Source organism: Cyprinus carpio, chromosome A23, assembly GCF_018340385.1.
Source record: "Cyprinus carpio isolate SPL01 chromosome A23, ASM1834038v1, whole genome shotgun sequence".
NCBI lineage: Eukaryota > Metazoa > Chordata > Actinopteri > Cypriniformes > Cyprinidae > Cyprinus > Cyprinus carpio.
The window spans coordinates 14,385,819-14,406,166 of record NC_056594.1 but is presented as its reverse complement, the minus strand read 5'-3'; the positions used below and the strand labels follow the sequence as shown (position 1 = coordinate 14,406,166).

The following is a 20,348-nucleotide window of genomic DNA, read 5'->3' as shown; positions in this document are numbered from 1 at the left end:
TCAAATAGCAGGGCCTGTATTAAAGGGGTCATATGATGCGATTTCAATTTTTCCTTTCTCTTTGAAGTGTTACAAGCTCTTGGTGCATAAAGAAGATCTGTAAAGTTGCAAAGACTATAGTCTCAAATCCAAAGAGATATTCTTTATTAAAGTTAATAGTCAACCACACCCCCCTAAAACGGCTCGCTCTAACACGCCCCCACATGTCTATGTCACTATGTGGGAAGATTTGCATAACACTGCCCAGATGTTCACACAAAGAAAGAAGGGGTACCTTTTATTCTTGTTGTAGTATTGTTACACCACCACCATGTCGTAAAGACGCTGTGTGTTTCAATGTGAAAGCGAAACTACTTTGTTTGGCCTTCCAAAAGAGAACGATATCTGCTTCGTCATGCCTGGAGCTGATCAGTGCTGGTCACTGAAGAAATACATCAACTTTGCACTGTGGATCGCTGAATCGACTTTCACCGTGGACGAAGTGGAGTCCAGCCCGGGGTCGTCACATGTGGTTGCCGCAAGCCGCCGGCCTCTACTCACTCAAGCCGGCCTCCGCTCACTCTAGGCCTCCAGCCTTCACTCACTCAAGGCCACAGTGTGTGACGCGGTTTTGTTGAGAAAGCGAAACTTCTTTGTTTGGCCTTCCAAAAGAGGACTCAACTAGAAATCATGTTTTTATCACGTGTATAATGGGTTTTAATGTTAATGTCTCTTCGCTCTGCCAGGACAGTGCATCACAATATGTTAAGGGGCGTAACATTTCCGTCACACGCTTGAGGTATTCAGCCAATCACAATGCACTGGATAGCTAGCCAATCAGAGCACACCTCGCTTTTCAGACCGATAAGCTTTGTAAAAATCAACACGTTTCAGAAAGGCAGGGCATACAGGAGAAACATTAATGTACAGTATGTGGAAAATACTGTTGTTTTTTTAAAAACCTTAAACCGCATTAACACATTTCATTACACCAAATACACAAAATAATGTTCTTTTTAGCAGCATCATATGACCCCTTTAACAAATCTGCTGAGTAGCAAACACTTATTCGAAGTGACTTACAGTTGACTTATTACTGGCACAACCAGTCAAATTACTTGATCAACAGCAATAAGGTCAAAATTTGTTCATTGTTGAGGTTTGAACCTACAGCTTTTGGTTATTAGCCCAGACTTGTAACCACTACACCACTCCATTTGCACAGTACACAGTCTGGATGATTCAAAATGCTACACAAGTTCACATCTGTCAGTGCTACATGCGTTCATTTTGTATTTATACAAGAAGAAGCAATCATGTTAACAATCATGCAGTGCTTCTGTCCGTCGTGTTTCTCCCCTGGGCAGCATTTGTGACTTTGTGACTTGTTGTTCCCGTAGTCTTCACTTTCTCAGCTCTGGGATTCATGGTGTTTGTTGGAACTGACATTTCTTTAACACTCTCATCTAATCTCTGAGCTTCTGTGGTAGGTTTCCCAGTGTGGGAAGCTAAAGACAGTACAGCAGGCACTGGAGGATGATAGCGGTGTCGGTAGCCATATGGCCTCAGACGGTAGGTGTAGTACTCAAGAGTGTACATTAGCACAGGGTCTACGTAGTGGAAAGACACAGCTAGGTCAGAGCAGCACTGTGGGCCCTGTAGAGAAAAAAAAAACAAATATAAGAGATGCTGGTCTGATCGCAGATAGTTTGCATTAAAAGAATATTTTAGGTTCATTACAAATAAAACTCAACCAGCATTACTTGTGTCATAATGTTGATTGCTATGAAAATTAATTTTGACTTGTCCATCCTTTCTTTAAAAAAGCACAAATCTGGCTTATAGTGTGGCACTTTCAATTGAAGTGAAATGTGGCCAATCTGTAAACATTAAAATGCAGCCATAAGACAAATAATATGTATGTTAATATGATTTTAGTGTGGAAAAAAATTAATCACTTGCTAACTTTTTATGTATCCAGTTATATTAAAGTTTACCATTTAATTGCTAATGACCAAAAAGAGAACTTTACAGCTTAAAAAATAGTTTTAACAGAAGAATTTAGGCGATTAAAAAAAATAATAAGCTTTGCATTTCTCATTTTACATTTATTTCTATTGTAAGAGCTTCAATATAACATTGATTTTTATTAAAAATTTAAGAATTTTTTTTTTAATTAATCAACAATTACCCTCACACACCTGTGCGATAGGTGCATCAGATAAATGACCAATTATTCTTTAAACAGATTAACATATTTATATATAAACAGGTTTTTTCTTTTTTGCTTTGATGTCATTCTGTCATTAACATTGTTCGATTGAGCTTAACTTGTATTAAAAAGAAATTTTTCTGAAAGAAATGACCTAATCATATTTGTTTTTTATACTAACTTTATAAACTCTGAAATAGCATGTGTATACTTGTATCTTGTTGCCACTTTGATGACCACGACAGGACAAAATTGTGTTAATTTCTTGGGTTTTGTATTGCTAGTCATTAGCTGTCTGGTCACGTAACACATCATCATGTACATGAAAGAAAAACTATCGACAAACGCTGTCCCCATCAAACCTATCCATTGTTGGTTTCACTTGCAATCAAGTGTGACATTTAAAAAAACGATAGGGCTAAAATTATGAAGTAATTGCGTCCTCAAAGTATATTTCTCAAACAATGTTGCTGATTTTTAGTCATACTCAAAATACTGTCTTGAATGGAAAATTGCTTTTGACACTTTAATTGTTTTTTTCTTCTCAGGCATAGATGGTACTTAAGTTCTTAAAACTAAAAAAAAAAAAAATGAGTTTAACTTCTGTCATTACTAAAGTACTAACTAATGTGCTTCCTGTGTGTAGGAGACGGAAGCTGTGGAATGTAGAGAAATGTCACAAAGGACATGAAGGTCATAGAATATCTTAGGAAAAATGACAGTGAGTGCATATTTTATTCTACACTACCATTCAAAAGTTTGCATTAAATTAATCAAAAGTAACAGTACAGACATTTATAATATTACAAAAGTTTTCAATTTTAAATAAATCCTGTCCTTCAAAATAATCAAAGAATTCAAAAAAAAGAAAAAAAAAAGAAATGTATTACAATTTTCCCAAAACTTAAGCAGAAATGTTTGCTAATAATAATAATAATAAGAAGAAGAAGAAGAAGAAGAAGAAGAAAAAATATTAAGCACTATATCAGCATATAAGAATGATTTCCGAAGGATCATGTGACATGTAGACTGGAGTAATGACATTTAAAAATATACAGAATTACAATAGAAAACAGTTATTCTGAATTATTATAATATTTCACAATATTGGCGTTTTAACTGTATTTTTGATCATAAAAGACTTATATAAAAAAAAATAATAATAATAATAATTTGTCAACCCCAAACGTCTGAACGCTAGTGTAGCTGTGCAAAAAATGAAAGTGTTTGACTTACTTCTACAATTGGGTAGAAGCAGTAGTTCCAGTACCAGAAGGTCTTGGAGAACTTTCCTGTAAGATGGTGCTCAGGAATGAAAGGATGGAAGGTTTCACGGTGCAGTGTGTCCCTGGAGTCCCCTGCTACCACCCCCATTTTCTCCAGACACTGACCCATCGCTAGATCCTCTACTGAGGTGGTATGAGTGCACACTTTAGTGCTAAAACCCTCCACAAACCTTCTCAGGGCCTCTTTGCTGAGCACATAACCTGCACCACCGCTCATGTAGCCCTGCTTGGTGTACGGCTTGAATCTCTTTCCAAAGTATATGGGCTGCTCTGCCGTGTAGTTTGACAAGACCCAGCGCAAGTTGTCCACAATGACGAAAGTGTCATCGTCGGTTTTGAGAAACCAGTCTGCCTCATCGCCGTGGTTCTTCAGAGCATAGTGGAAAGCACGAATGGTCTTCCAATACAGCTGGTCGCGGCCTTCTCCTGTGCCAAGGCCGACTGTGGGGAAGCTGCGGTCTTCTTCAGAGCTCATGAACAGCACTACATTACAGTGACGGCTCCATGTTGCCTTCACATGCCGAGCCTTTGACTGTAGATTACTAGGCCCTGTCATCACCCAGCACAAGATACGTACTTTCTTAAACAGCTCATCTGCAATGTGACTGTCCTCTCCTGTGTATTTAAAACAAATTTCATAGTTATGTTGCAATTTAATACAATAAAAAAAATATTCATTAAAGACTTTATATTGTAGTGACTCTTTAAGCGTTGCATTTTAAAAATGTAAAAAGCTTTGCACATACAGAAAACAACAGTAATTTTGAAGAATATGATTAAAATTATGTATACCTATCAGTAGCCTAATAAAAGCTATTTTATTTTACATGTGGTTTTGAAGAAATGTATAGCATTTACAATAATCAATTTAAAACAAACTTTAAACTTGAAATATTTTGCATTGTGTGTTTTGCATTTATACACACACATTATATACACACACACATACAAGTCATTAGTGTAACAACTGTTCATATACCAAAAAATCTTGTCAGGCATATTTAGGACAAGAATAATTAAATTACATTAAAAGACTCTATTTAAGGATCACAGTGCAGCCCTAAAAACGAATTACTTGTCATGTTAAATGTTATTTTTTTAAAACAAAATATTATTATTATATATTTGTAACACACACACGCGTGTATATATATATATATATATGTCATGTTAAATGTTAAATATATATATATATAATATATATATATATATATATATATATATATATTGTGTGTGTGTATTACAAAACAAGCATTGACCAACAACCATCCTAATACTCGCTTTAACTCAGTTACACCCCTGTAATCGGACACTTTTTTTTTTTTTTGCATGATAAATTAATCATGGCTGACTGTGAATACAATGGCATTGGTAACTAAATAACATTATGCTTTTGCATAATGTTGCCGCTATGCTGCTCTAGTATGTGCCAGTAAAATTGCTTATTGCACTTTTAACACATACACTTTTATACAATATTTTCCAGTGAAAACTCAATTAAGTGTTTATAAAGCTTTGCATCAGCTATTATGTTGCAGTGATTTATATCATGTTACACTCATTAATGTATGTAAAATAAATGATGCACTAGAGGGCACTGCAGCACCTGGCTGATGAGGGCGTTTGTGGTTGATCAGGGCAGATCCTTCCACCTTCCAGGTAAGGTTGGGGGTGTTTTGTTCAAGCCCAAGAGAAGCAGGGTTGCTCTTGCCATCACGCTTCCAGCCGAAGCTCTCCTCAAACCACACTGGTCTCAAGAAGACGTACAAGGTGCAGCTGCCCACCAGGAAGCCCAGGGAGAAAGCACATCTTGAATTCCCTGCTTTCATGGTGACAATTCAGGGATCCCGCCAACATTGGTCACTGTGAGACTAGAAAAATACTGGTTACTCTGAGTGTATTCATTTTCACAGATTGTTTTAACAGTCTGGATACAAAAATCCTAATATACTATATAATCTGCATTATGAAATGAAAAAATACTATTTTTAAATTATGTTATCAGTGGCGGCTGGTCAATAAGGGGCGATTTTAAAACAGATATTGTGGCCATTAATTTGGAAGCAAGGGTTTACAGATCACAATGCAAGCAAGAGGAGTCTCATGCTACGTTCGCCACGATCGCGGATGACAACATCCCAGATCAACACTGTTCATGTATCGCAGGGTACGATTAAATTAATTTACATTTAACCAGTTTAATATGAAGAGACATTGAAATGTAGACCTTTGTTTAGGTGTTTTACACTGTACAAGATGCGAGAACAGTCTGCTATTTAGGTTTGTACAGTAGCATGGACTCACTAACTTTAACGTTAGCTAGTTTTAGCCAGAGATACCTTGCTGAAGCACAAGATGACATTATAGTTCTGCTTGAGCAGATGAAAATTGTAACTTAATGAGAGTATGACAACCAGAAAATGAATGTTTTCATCTTCATTGGGATTGGGGGTGAATGCTTAGGGACATTTTGCTCTGTTTTGTTTGGGTTTAGGAAATAGAATAAAATAAGTTCCATTGCCCATCCTCTCAGGATACCTGGAATCAGTGTTATAAGTACCACAAGCACATTTCCCATTTTTGAAGCATAAACTCCATAAAATCGATGCGAGCTTCGGATCTTTCAGTGTTTCTCTATGGCGCTGAAACCTACAGATGTCCAAGTTCCGCTCCCCGTGCAACTGATACTCGACTGTCATTGGCTCATCTGCGTTCGAGGGGAGGGGCTTACCGATAGGTCAATTGGCTTGTTTCAGATTGTCCTCGGGGCGCAGAGGATTAAGGCTAGATGGCATACAGCAAAAACTACTGGGCATGCGCACATCAATACAGCATAATTTCTCTCACACTGTACAACGAAAATGACTATTTTTGCATAATTGTAAGGGGTAGGTTTAGGGTTGGGGTAGGGGTAGACTTTAATAAAACATAATCTAATAGGTAGAAAATTCAATTCATTGTTAGCTTCCGGTTTTTGCTGCATCCCTTCTATCCACAACCAGCACAGAGCACTGTACCCCAGACCCTCCCACTTTTGCAAATCAGTATTGTTTTTATATATTTTGGGCTCATGTTATTGGATATCTCTTCCGAAATGAAAGTTGATTTTATCTTTACAAAAATCCTTTCACAAGACATTTAAATGAAGAAAAACATAAAAAAACAGATCATGGAGCTTTGACAGAGTTGGCTAGCTGGATGCGATGTAAGTCATGCCTTTTATTGTTTTCCCTGTTTGTTATTTTTGGTTTTGTTGTTGTTTGTTTGTTTTTTCCCATAATATTTGAGGGAGGGGGGCACAACAATACAATCTTGCTTAGGGCACCCATTTGGCCAGCAGCAGCCCTGATTATAACCTTATATAACTGAATAGAGAAAACATAAACCATCTATTCTTTTTAAGATCATTTCAGGCATCTTATACTAAGCCCATTTTCTATAGGATTCAGCTGCCTGCATGTTAAATCTAAGGAATAGATCATGAGCTGGTTACCTTGCGTGACTGATAAATCTTGGTTCTTACCCTCATTTCCAAGAATTAGGCACCTGCTGCTGCTGCTGCCAGGCCTTCAGTCATATTGCTAGTGTGTTTAAAAATGTTAAAAATATTCTAAATAATTCTCTATTATTACTGTTAGACCTAATATTTCAGTGTTCAAATAGAATGTTTGCTTTAGGGAAATCCTACAAAGACCCTACAAATCTTGTATTTTTTTTTTTTTTTAAATTCGATTAATAGACAGACTACTGCACGGAATTTTATTAAGCTATTACATCTTTTAAGGCTTGGACAAAATAAATAACATTCTGTAATATTGAGTTATATGGTCTATGCATAAAACAACCAAATTACACATAATGCATCCAGTTGTGCAGACATGAGAGGTGCATCGGAGATCTAGGACAAAGGCCCTTACCTTGCATTCTTTGCCTCATCTCTGCAAGCCTCTCATCGTCCCAAAGAACGCCGTGAACTCCGGTCTGTTTCATGCCTTCAGTCTTTATTCCTCTCAGTATCCGCGAGCTTACAGGAGAGGAGCGCGTACACGCAAACAAACGCTGAGGATTTCATTCTTTAGTTAAAGGGAACAGTGTGCGCTAGTCACCCGACTTATTTTGCCCCGTAATAGCATACGGTTTACCTTTAACCGTATGGTGAACAGGCCTCTTTGTGTGCTATTACCGGTGTTCTGAAATATTCGGTGTCTGAGATTTTCGGTGACGCTGGGCGGAGCTTACATGAATATTCATGAGTTTCCTGTTTCGCGTTAAAGCGACTCTGTAAATACATTGTTCGTGTAAATGTATAGTTCGTTGTGACTGGATCACAAAATATTTTCAAAAAGGTGTGTTTCAGCGTAGAATGACATTATGCTTAGAGTATAATTGTTAATATGCAAAATAATTTATAAATCGTGTCATGGTTAGTGATTGTCCTTATGATTTACGGGAGGTATATGCTCCAAGTAAATGATCCTACAACTATTAAGCATTTTTATAATATTCTCATTTTACCTTGAGAGTCCCTAAAATGTGTCGTTTAATAACTTTGTTGTGTTTATTATTTAAGGTAGGAAAACATAAGCGGATTTTAAATTGAGAGTAGCTAAATTGTGATTTGTGAAAACATAAGCGATTACAAACAGCTTCTCCACATGAACTGCAATCTGGTTGTAGGCTGTCATGCACTTCCATGTGACACCTTTAAGGAGAAAAAAAAATTGTTAAAGAATTGTTACTTCATAAGAGTCTTTATATTGTTCCTTATTTCTCACCTTAAAGTCTTACAATACCGTAAGCAAGTTTTATTGTGCCACCATATATAGGCTACACACTTCAAACTGCATACTTTTAATATCAAAACAGAGGAATATAAGAAAATATTTGACAGCTGCTGGCCCATTTACTTGTGTATTCTAACAATAGGCTACCTCTGGCAAATCAGTGGCTGTAATCGTTGAATAAAACACAGTAAACAATTTATAACATTTTGTGCACAAACAAACAATTATATTCTAAGCTTGCTTAACCTCGTTCGAAGCTTAAACGTAATTACCTTGTTGAAAAGTTTTTGTGATCCGGTAAAAACTCACTAATATTTTCAGAGTCGCTTTAATGAAAAACAGGAAACTCATGAATATTCATATTTACTCCGCCCAGTGGCACCAACGGTGTGTTCCAAACAGGACATATCACCCTCCTAAGAGAACCTCGGAGTGAAAACAATCATGGCCGCCATACTGAAGGGTTGTTCCAAACCGAAGTGCTCTAAACTGGTCACTTCAAAGGGCTCTTCGGAATGAAGGATTTCGAAGGGTACAACTGATGGACACTTTGGGCCCCCATGATCCTTTGCACAGGGAAGTTGTTTGGCATCACAGAGTTCGACTTCGCCAATAAATGTATGTATAGTATTTTTCTATACTGTAATATTTTTGCGAGTTAGATTTGGTACACTATTATGGTCAAAACTACATTGTACTTCAACAAAATACTTTACAGCTAACTTTATCAGTCCATTCAAATAGAAACAATATATATTACGAAATACATATAACATTACATGTACAAATATACTTTATATTTAACGTAAAAGATGACTGGGGGTACAAAACAGCATACAAAATGTGCGAAGAAGGCACCTCCTTGATTGTCTCGTTAAAATGACGCAGAAATGCGCTCCAAAAAAATAGTTTTTTTGCCCCCTACACCCTCAATCTCTTTGAAGCTCTCGCTCCGGAGGGTAAACCCTTTGAAGGGATTAGCGCATAGGAATGAGCCCTTCCGAATGGAATGCAGGGTATATATCTCAGACACTGAATATTTAAAAAAAAATGGACAACAGATCCTCTGTCATGCATCACGGTACACACGGATCACTGTACCAGGTGTTTGATTGTAGGAACATCTGGTGTGTTGTCATGGGTGTCCCCGCCCACTAGGGGCATTCGCTTATTTCAAGGATGACAAATTTGATAACTTTTGTGTGTGTGTGTGTGATATTTTTTTGTCTACCTGTTAAGTACAATTAATATTGTTTCAAATCTGAATAACAAAAACGCTTCTGTTAAAGGTGCTGCATGTAAGTTTTTGACTCTACTAAAGCATAAAATACCATAATATGTTTGCAGATATTTAAGAAACATGCTAAGTTAACATATTTGTTTATCTGAAAAACAATGCTACACTCAGTCTTCTTTGAAAATATGCGTTCCGGGCCGGAATGTCGGTCTCTGTTTTGGTTTGTGAAACCCGCCCACTGCCAGTTTACCCAATTGTATTTCGGCATCCCAGGTTGCCAGTTGGCGGAAAACACAGCATATTTCATTTCATTCATCGTCAGGTGCACTCATCAATTCTGAGGAGGAGGAGCCGGGTGAAACAAACCCTCTCCAATATTTAGAATCTGGACTGCAATACCTAGTTCAACCACTCGGTGTCAATCATACATACAGCACCTTTAACCCTCAGAGAGCAAAAGACAAAGTAGCGCTAAACTATTCTCAATTTATTTCACACAGCCATATGCAGATTTGTGTTTATTTCTTAATTTTAAAAGCTAGTGATGTCAATAGAATAAAATAATAAATATTAAAAGGTTTTCATAGTCATTAGAAAGCAGCATCAAATAGTAGCATATAGTAGATTTAGTAAATATTACTTTATATTTATTGTATGTTATTTTTACACTTTCAAGGCCTGTTCACACCAAGGACGATAACTGTAAAGATGATGATAAGGATATAGTTCTCAATCGTTCTAAATATTAAAAATATGGCAGAGTCCACACCATAGCTATAACGATAAAGGCACAGAGAAACAATTTAGTTGGAATCACTTTCAGAACGATTTTTTTTCCAGATTTTGAGTGGTAAATGAATTGTGAGGAAATCAAAATCAATCCTGCCATAACAAGCTGGAGGCATTTAAAGCGGCAGACCAGACCTTGGAATAAACAGACGACATCGCCTGCTGGTGTGGACGCTAATATAGTTATCGATCTTGGTGTGAACAGGCCTTTACCCTTACAAAATTTCACATTAAAGCACCGTTCACACCAAGAACGGTAACTATAAAGACAACTATAAAGATATTAGTGTCCACACCAGCTGACGATATCTTCTGTTTATTCTAAACGAATGCTCGCCTGCCGCTTTAAATTGTCGAGCTCGTTACAGCAGAATTGACTTATCGTTATGATTAGCTGGGGGGAAAAAAACGTTCTGAAAGTGATTCCAGGATTGATATCTTTGTTTGTCTGTGCCTTTATCGTTATAGCTGTGGTGTGGACTAAAAAAAGTTTAATAAATATTAAATGTAGAATTAACATTACTGTTATGTTTAGAAATATAAATACATTGTAATGTAATATAAATGTTAAAAAAAATTAAAAAAAACAAAAGTATGTGTACTGACAATTTGTTTCTCAATTTTTGTGCTGCACTGGCTGCATCTGAAAACTTAGCCAAAGTCCCTTTAAGACAAGTCATGTCACTCGGCGGCCATCTCTGAAACGCTTCTCGGCCATCCAAGTGTAACTCCTATCTCTCTGAATGGGGAAACATCAAATTCTACAAAACTGTTCACTAGGCTTGCGATTAAATTTCATATTTGAAATCAACTTCCGGTGACTTCCTTTCCCCCTGTTTAAGACAAAGAAATCTGAGTGTAAACACTGTGTCACTGTTTCACTAGGCTTGCGATTTTAAAATATTGTTTCTTTTGCTCAAATAATCTTATAAAAAGCTTATTATTCAGGCTAGATCAGCCAGTGCGCATGCGCAGTCCTGAGCGCACGTCGATAACTGCAGTGAAGCGCTGACTTTACCGATTAGCGATTGGCTCCTTCATTCAGAAGGCGGAGCTTCCTGCGATTGAACGGCCATATTGAGCGTTGCATTTTGTTTTCATACAGTCTATGATTTTTTCCCCATTCAAAACTATACGAGTGACATGTCTTTTGTATTCTAAAGTCTTTGACTTAGCTGACTTTCTGCCTCGCAGCCTTATGAGGCAATGACTTTGTAGGCAGCGTTTGTGCACGAAGGCACCTCATTAAACTGATTTCGGACAGGCTTCTGAGGCAGAGTAAAGATTTAATGATGTATAGCAAAATATATAGAGCATTTGTGATAACTAAGTGAATATTTAATTGCTGCAATATTATTTTATCGTAAGCAATGACATCAAAAGTGGAAAACATTAATCAAAAACACAAACGGACCACCGACCACAACTTTCAGACGCCAGGCTTAACTGACACAGAATGGAACGCACAGGATTGTGGGATATCAAAGGCAGCGAAGGATACATCTATGCTGCCTTCAAAAAAATGAAGGCATCTCATGATACAGGAACTGCTAACAAGGCATCTCATGAGACACAGGACCCCCATGCAACTAAAGACTGAAGCCCATTTTTAGCAATTTTTAGAACTTCCGTTTCTGACCGCGCAGACTCAAACTAAGCTTGATGACGTCACAACCCTGTGCCTCTGTAGTCTGTGCGTGAAAACTGCCATCGTTATCTTGCAGAGACGGCCTGAGCGGGGCGAGTTCGTTAATGCTCAGAAAACTGATCTGGATGCAGCGCTCTTCCTGCGAACGCGATTTTTCCCAACACACAGTCCGTAACTGTCTGATGTTGAATACCAAAATAAAAGCCCTCCAATACACATATTACAAAATAAAAGCAAGAATATACGCTTGCTGCATCTATATATTTAAAAATCTATAAAAATAAAAGTTATAGATTGCACAGACCACTTTCACCTCTGATTGAGAGTACACCTTGCCACAGTGTCAACTGCATCGTTTCAGGACTGTCTGATGTGGAATTACAAAATAAGAGCATCCCAAATCTCATAAATAAGCTGCTCCATCTATTTGGAAAAATCTATAAAAATAAAAGTTCTAGATTGCACAGACCACTTTCACCTCAGATTGAGAGTACACCTTGCCACAGTGTCAACTGCGTCGTTTCAGGACTGTCTGATGTAGAATTACAAAATAAGAGCCTCCCAAATCTCATAAATAATCTGCTGCATCTCTACATTCAAAAATCTATCAAAATAAAAGTTACTGATTGCACAGACCACTTTCACCTCAGATTGAGAGTACACCTTCCCACAGTGTCAGCTGCATCGTCTCAGGACTGTCTAATGTGGAATTACAAAATAAGAGCCTCCCAAATCTCATAAATAATCTGCTGCATCTCTAATTTAAAAAATATATAAAAATAAAAGTTATGGATTGCACAAACCAGTTCCACCTCAGATTGAGAGTACACCTTGCCACAGTGTCACCTGCTTCGTTTCAGGACTGTCTGATGTGGAATTACAAAATAAGAGCATCCCAAATCTCATAAATAAGTTGCTGCATCTCTACTTTCAAAAATCTATAAAAATAAAAGTTATGAATTGCACAAACCAGTTCCACCTCAGATTGAGAGTACACCTTCCCGCAGTGTCAGGTGCATCATTTCAGGACTGTCTGATGTGGAATTACAAAATAAGAGCATCCCAAATCTCATAAATAAACTGCTGCATCTCTACTTTTAAAAATTCTATAAAAAATAAAAGTTGTAGATTGCACAAACCAGTTCCACCTCAGATTGAGAGTACACCTTCCCACAGTGTCAGCTGCGTAATTTCAGGACTGTCTGATGTGGAATTACAAAATAAGAGCACTCCCAAATCTCATAAATAAGCTTCTAAATCTCTACTTTCAAAAATCTATAAAAATAAAAGTTATTGATTGCACAGACCAGTTCCACCTCAGATTGAGAGTACACCTTGCCACAGTGTCAGCTGCATCGTTTCAGGACTGTCTGATGTGGAATTACAAAATAAGAGCCTCCCAAATCTCATAAATAATCTGCTGCATCTCTACTTTCAAAAATCTATAAAAATAAAAGTTATAGATTGCACAGACCCATTCCATCTCAGATTAAGAGGACACCTTCCCACAGTGTCAGCTGCATAATTTTAGGACTGTCTGATGTGGAATTACAAAATAAGAGCCTCCCAAATCTCATAACTAAACTGCTGCATCTCTACATTACAAAAAAAAATCTATAAAAATAAAAGTTAGAGATTGCACAGACCCATTCCACCTCAGATTGAGAGTACACCTTGCCACAGTGTCAACTGCATCGTTTCAGGACTGTCTGATGTGGAATTACAAAATAAGAGCATCCCAACTCTCATAAATAAACTGCTCCATCTCCATTTTGAAAAATCTATAAAAATAAAAGTTATAGATTGCACAGACCACTTTCACCTCAGATTGAGAGTACACCTTCCCACAGTATCAGCTGCGTAATTTCAGGACTGTCTGTTGTGGAATTACAAAATAAGAGCCTCCCAAATTTCATAAATAAGCTGCTAAATCTCTACATTCAAAAATTTATAAAAATAAAAGTTATGAATTGCACAAACCAGTTCCACCTCAGATTGAGAGTACACCTTCCCGCAGTGTTAGGTGCATCGTTTCAGGACTGTCTGATGTGGAATTACAAAATAAGAGCATCCCAAATCTCATAAATAATCTGCTGCATCTCTACTTTTAAAAAATCTATAAAAATAAAAGTTATAGATTGCACAGACCACTTTCACCTCAGATTGAGAGTACACCTTCCCACAGTGTCAACTGCGTAATTTCAGGACTGTCTGATGTGGAATTACAAAATAAGAGCCTCCCAAATTTCATAAATAAGATGCTAAATCTCTACTTTCAAAAATATATAAAAATAAAAGTTCTTGATTGCACAGACCCATTCCACCTCAGATTGAGAGTACACCTTGCCACAGTGTCAGCTGCGTCGTTTCAGGACTGTCTGATGTGGAATTACAAAATAAGAGCCTCCCAAATCTCATAAATAAACTGCTGCATCTCTACTTTAAAAAATCTATAAAAAATAAAAGTTGTAGATTGCACAAACCAGTTCCACCTCAGATTGAGAGTACACCTTTCCACAGTGTCAGCTGCGTAATTTCAGGACTGTCCGATGTGGAATTACAAAATAAGAGCCTCCCAAATCTCATAAATAATCTGCTGCATCTCTACTTTCAAAAATCTATAAAAATAAAAGTTATAGATTGCACAGACCCATTCCACCTCAGATTAAGAGTACACCTTCCCGCAGTGTCAGCTGCATAATTTCAGGACTGTCTGATGTGGAATTACAAAATAAGAGCCTCCCAAATCTCATATATAGGATGCTGCATCTCTACTTTACAAAAAAAAATCTATAAAAATAAAAGTTATAGATTGCACAGACCCATTCCACCTCAGATTGAGAGTACACCTTGCCACAGTGTCAACTGCATCGTTTCAGGACTGTCTGATGTGGAATTACAAAATAAGAGCATCCCAAATCTCATAAATAAGCTGCTCCATCTATTTGGAAAAATCTATTAAAAATAAAAGTTCTAGATTGCACAGACCACTTTCACCTCAGATTGAGAGTACACCTTGCCACAGTGTCAACTGCGTCGTTTCAGGACTGTCTGATGTAGAATTACAAAATAAGAGCCTCCCAAATCTCATAAATAATCTGCTGCATCTCTACTTTCAAAAATCTATAAAAATAAAAGTTATAGATTGCACAGACCCATTCCACCTCAGATTAAGAGTACACCTTCCCGCAGTGTCAGCTGCATAATTTCAGGATTGTCTGATGTGGAATTACAAAATAAGAGCCTCCAAAATCTCATAAATAAAATGCTGCATCTCTACTTTAAAAAAAATATATATATAAAATAAATAAAAAGTTATAGATTGCACAGACCCATTCCACCTCAGAATAAGAGTACACCTTCCCGCAGTGTCAGCTGCATAATTTCAGGACTGTCTGATGTGGAATTACAAAATAAGAGCCTCCCAAATCTCATATATAAGATGCTGCATCTCTACTTTAAAAAAAAATCTATAAAAATAAAAGTTATAGATTGCACAGACCCATTCCACCTCAGATTGAGAGTACACCTTGCCACAGTGTCAACTGCATCGTTTAAGGACTGTCTGATGTGGAATTACAAAATAAGAGCATCCCATACTGTTATTACACATTTACAGGTTTTGCTTTGGGGTGCATAACTATCACGGCATACAATGTGTACAAGGTGTTAACATTGGTGGGACATTACTCATCATCTTGAGATACAACTTAGATACAACTTTATTTTAATTAAACATTACAAGTAAATAATGTTACAAGTACTCAGTATCAAAATAAAATTTAGCATCTGTACAATTCCAAATAGTAGCGTTGTGCTACTATTATAATAATATATAAATAATATTTGTATAATATATAAATCTTCACTAAACAAATAACTGAACAATAAATACACACAGCAGGTGTAAAAAAATACGGCTAGATAGATAGATAGATAGATAGATAGATAGATAGATAGACAGCTAGATAGATAGATAGATAGAGATGTGTAATGCAGATTCAAGTAAGTTTATGGTTGACTTGAAGAAGCTGGCCATGAGCTGGCATTCAACTCAAGTACTGGCATTCAGCTTAACATTAACCGTTTGAACATAAGACTTGCTTATGATCTTGGGAGTTCTGATACATTTTAATAGATTTGCATTCACTACAGGGGTGCACCAAAGAACCCAATATGCATGCATAGACTGAAGTATTTTAAAGATGTCAGTATGTCATATTGCTATTTTTTCCCATATCACAAGTAATTACTGACCAGGAGGCCTAAAGCTTAAATTAATCAAATCACAATTGATGGAAATATTGTTTAGACTTTGTATGACTTTAAAGTAATACAATTATTTACATTGTTTACATTCTGGAAACTAAGAATAAAAGAAGACTATAACAATTAAGTAAATAAGAGTTATACATTTGGAATAGACTAGTAATTTGATTTCAGATTTTATGTACTTTGTTCCTAATTAACACATATTCCAATTATACATCACACCTAGTGAGTACATACAAATGAGTAATACGCACCACAGAAAAACGGAGTGGGTGAATATACAGTGGAAAGGAGGAGTCATGACACATCCAGTCCAGCAGGATGGCAGTAGCTGTGGCGTCATTGTCGTCTTGGTATGTGAAGTGTACTGTAATACCCCTCTCTCTTATCCTCTTTATATTAAGTAAATGTTTCTGTTCCAATGTTTTATAGGACTGTACAAAATGACAAAGTAAAAAATATTTGGGGAATTCTAGTTAAGAATGCTGCCATATGCTGGAGTCTGACACAGTACATGATGGTCTTATATCACTGATTTTTTAGATGGCAAGGGGAATAATGAATGCATTTCCAGCTGTTCCCGTTTTACAATTTGGAACTTCCAGAAAGGAAATGGGCAATGAACGGAAAATTATGGCTCTGCAGATACTCAAAGCATCAGGTTTGTAAAGCAAGTTCTTGTCTGCTGTGTGCTGGAATATTAAATAAAATGCAGCTTTTCAGATCTGACTCAAATCAAAATTCAAATACACCAAGCAGAAGTCAAGTATAACAATAATAAATCACTTATAAATCATTTGCAAAGTATTGGATAGTAGTTTAATATTTTATAAATTTTTAAGTTAATAGAGTTAATAGTCGAAGGTGCAAAGGCACCTATTGTATCCATAGGCATTATTATTAGGGGCCAAGCACCGAAGGTGCGTAGGCTCCTATTGTATCCGTGGGTGTTCTTATTCTTTTTCGTCCATTTCTTCCACTCTTGAGTCTATGGCAGCCCATACCACTTGCAGGAAAGTTGTCAAATTTGGTACACTGAAAGAGGACAGTCTCAGCATTAACCAAAGCAAATTTGGAGTCTCTAGCACCACCACTTGAACATAGGACGAACATAGATTAACTAATTTAGTCAGCATGAAGAATGAACAATACTTATACATCATTTATCAATCGTAGTGAGTGTTAAATAATGGAACCTTATTATAAAGTTTTACTAACAGTGTTGATTTCAATGACAATGACTTATGAAATCAGTGTTTGTATGAAGTCGATTAATGTATTAACTGCAGTTTGTTAACTATTAGTTTACAGTAATCAAATAGTTTGTAAGTGATTTTGTACTTTACAATATACAGTGGCAGTCCAAAGATGGTAAACATCACTATTTCTATGGCTTTTGAAAGAAAACTGTCATGCTTACCAAGTCTGTTAAGCATCTTGACAGTTAGATATGGTTATAATAAAGAATGTCACTTTTCAGCAAAGATAGAGATCACACCAGTTAAGAATTGTCTTTTAAGGGTCAACAGTCATATGAAGGTTTTACACTATTACTTTAAAGCTGCCACAAAATGCATGGATGTCACAGTATTATAGCAAGCTAATAAGTTCAAGGGGAGCTTACAGTTACAGTTACAATATATTATAATCTTGCATTACCTACATCTGATAGGTCTCACTACAATCAAGGGTAATTCATGGTAACAAAACTTTTAAATTAACAACTATGGAAAATAACAACTACAGATGCCAGATGACTATGCAGAGGCCTGAATTCATGAAATTATTTGATCTGCAATGTCATAGAAACAGGTGTTTACCAAAATGAAGGGGATGCAAATGCACTGTTTGTCTACATGCCACCACCAATGTACATAAAACAAGTAACACACATTGTTATTGTCACTGACGGTAAAAGACTGTTTTGAAGCCTGATTTAAAGGCTGGATGGGAGAGTAAAATATTTGTTTGTGTTACTAATTAATTATTTTTGTTTACATGAATATTGCAGTGTTTGATGAAGCCGAAAACTGTGCCATGTGTTCACTTAAAAAGACTGCTGGATCTGTGCATCGTTTCATAAATTGGGTAAGTTTGTTAACCAATAGATAAAAGAGAATGGGAAAGTGAAAAGCAATAGCAATATTAAACTTTAGCAGTTCCCTGATATTTCCGACTTCTACATTTCTAGATCCAATGTGACACATGTGAAAGGTGGTACCATGAAGAGTGCCTGGGTATGGCCAAAGAAGACCTGGAACAGGCCAGAGCTAACAAATGGAACTGCATATTGTGCTCTTAAATCGTTTCATTAAAACAAATGTTATCTTTTTTTTGTTGTTGTTGTTGAAGTGTGCAGTTGTTCTTTTAAGTTGTTATTAATAATTGTAAATTGTAAATTGTTTTTATTACACCGAGTATAAACACTGTTTTGTGAAAAATGTAAAAGAAAAGTCTAAATTATTATAATATTAAACATTTTTATATGTGAAATTCAACATCGGAACATGATGTCATTTTGTAGTTGATACCATGTCAAGCTGTCCCCTCAATCTGAGTTGAAAGTGGTCTGTGCAAACTAGAACTTTTGTTTTTATAGCTTTTTGAAAGTAGAGTGAGGCAACCGTATATTCTTACACTTATTTTGTAATTCTACATCAGACAGTCCTGAAACAATGCCACTGACACTGTGGCAAGGCGTACTCTCAATCTGAGGTGGAATGGGTCTGTGCAATCTATAACTTTTATTTTTATAGATTTTTTTTTTAAAGTAGAGATGCAGCATCTTATATATGAGATTTGGGAGGCTCTTATTTTGTAGTTCCACATCAGACAGTCCTGAAACGACGCAGCTGACACTGTGGGAAGGTGTACTCTCAATCTGAGGTGGAATGGGTCTGTGGAATGGGTAACTGTGCAATCTATATATTTTTTTATTTTTATACATTTAGCATTTTTTGAAAGTAGAGACTGGGTTTGTGCAATTTAGCATTAGAGATTTTTTTATGAGATTTGGGAGGCTCTTATTTTGTAATTCCACATCAGACAGTCCTGAAATTACGCAGCTGACACTGTGGTAAGGTGTACTCTCAATCTGAGGTGGAACTGGTTTGTGCAATCAAGAACTTTTATTTTTATATATTTTTGAAAGTAGAGATTTAGCATCTTATTTATGAGATTTGGGAGGCTCTTATTTTTTGTAATTCCACATCAGACAGTCCTGAAATTACGCAGCTGACACTGTGGTAAGGTGTACTCTCAATCTGAGGTGGAACTGGTTTGTGCAATCAAGAACTTTTATTTTTATATATTTTTTAAATTAGAGATGAAGCAGTTTATTTATGAGATTTGGGAGGCTCTTATTTTGTAATTCCACATCAGACAGTCCTGAAACGATGCATCTGACACTGTGGAAAGGTGTAGTCTCAATCTGAGGTGAAAGTGGTTTGTGCAATCCATAAGTTTTATTTTTATATATTTTTTAAGTAGAGATGAAGCACTTTTATTTTTATACATTTTTTTGAAAGTAAGAGATTTGGGAGGCTCTTATTTTGTAATTCCACATCAGACAGTCCTGAAAACGACGCAGCTGACACTGTGGGAGGGTACTCTCAATTGCGGTGGTAACTCTCGTATTTTGTAATTCCACATTGCAGACATGTGGTTGTTGTAATCCTTTTTTTTCTTTATGAGAGATTAGCAATTTATGAGATTTGGGAGGCTCTTATTTTGTAATTCCACATCAAACAGTCCTGAAACGATGCAGTTGACACTGTGGGAAGGTGTACTCTCAATCTGAGGTGAAAGTGGTCTGGGCAATCTACAACTTTTATTTTTATATATTTTTGAAATTAGAGATGCAACAGTTTATTTATGAGATTTGGGAGGCTCTTATTTTGTAATTCCACATCAGACAGTCCTGAAACGATGCAGTTGACACTGTGGGAAGGTGTACTCTCAATCTGAGGTGGAAGTGGCAATCTACAACTTTTATTTTTATATATTTTTTGTGCAATCCATAACTTTTTATTTTTATATATTTTTTAAAGTAGAGATGAAGCAGTTTATTTATGAGATGAGATTTGGGAGGCTCTTATTTTGTAATTCCACATCAGACAGTCCTGAAACGATGCAGCTGACA

General features: G+C 36.4%; 2 protein-coding genes across 2 annotated transcripts; one reads left to right on the top strand and one right to left on the bottom strand.

Moving 5' to 3' along the window:
• Positions 1 to 907: 907 nt before the first annotated feature.
• On the bottom strand, positions 908 to 7,700 carry LOC109064099 (glycoprotein-N-acetylgalactosamine 3-beta-galactosyltransferase 1-A-like). Its single transcript, XM_042713284.1, has 4 exons — positions 7,395 to 7,700; positions 5,084 to 5,348; positions 3,428 to 4,092; positions 908 to 1,635 (listed from the first exon to the last, which is right to left on the bottom strand). The coding sequence occupies exons 2-4, from the start codon at positions 5,304 to 5,306 to the stop codon at positions 1,306 to 1,308; spliced, it is 1,218 nt and encodes a 405-aa protein (XP_042569218.1). The 5' UTR covers positions 5,307 to 5,348; positions 7,395 to 7,700; the 3' UTR covers positions 908 to 1,305.
• An 8,759-nt stretch (positions 7,701 to 16,459) lies between these two features.
• On the top strand, positions 16,460 to 18,845 carry LOC122135095 (lysine-specific demethylase 5A-like). Its single transcript, XM_042713283.1, has 4 exons — positions 16,460 to 16,560; positions 16,751 to 16,868; positions 18,219 to 18,295; positions 18,399 to 18,845. The coding sequence occupies exons 1-4, from the start codon at positions 16,507 to 16,509 to the stop codon at positions 18,507 to 18,509; spliced, it is 360 nt and encodes a 119-aa protein (XP_042569217.1). The 5' UTR covers positions 16,460 to 16,506; the 3' UTR covers positions 18,510 to 18,845.
• The last annotated feature ends 1,503 nt before the right edge of the window (positions 18,846 to 20,348 follow it).

Excerpts from the sequence above, each read along its gene's own strand:
- LOC109064099 (XM_042713284.1), bottom strand. The coding sequence starts at position 5,306 with ATGAAAGCAGGGAATTCAAGATGTGCTTTCTCCCTGGGCTTCCTGGTG. Across the intron at positions 4,093-5,083 it reads CAAACGCCCTCATCAGCCAG|GAGAGGACAGTCACATTGCA; the intron begins GTGCTGCAGTGC and ends TTAAATACACAG. Across the intron at positions 1,636-3,427 it reads GCTTCTACCCAATTGTAGAA|GGCCCACAGTGCTGCTCTGA; the intron begins GTAAGTCAAACA and ends TTTTCTCTACAG.
- LOC122135095 (XM_042713283.1), top strand. The coding sequence starts at position 16,507 with ATGACACATCCAGTCCAGCAGGATGGCAGTAGCTGTGGCGTCATTGTC. Across the intron at positions 16,869-18,218 it reads GCAGATACTCAAAGCATCAG|TGTTTGATGAAGCCGAAAAC; the intron begins GTTTGTAAAGCA and ends TGAATATTGCAG. Across the intron at positions 18,296-18,398 it reads TGCATCGTTTCATAAATTGG|ATCCAATGTGACACATGTGA; the intron begins GTAAGTTTGTTA and ends CTACATTTCTAG.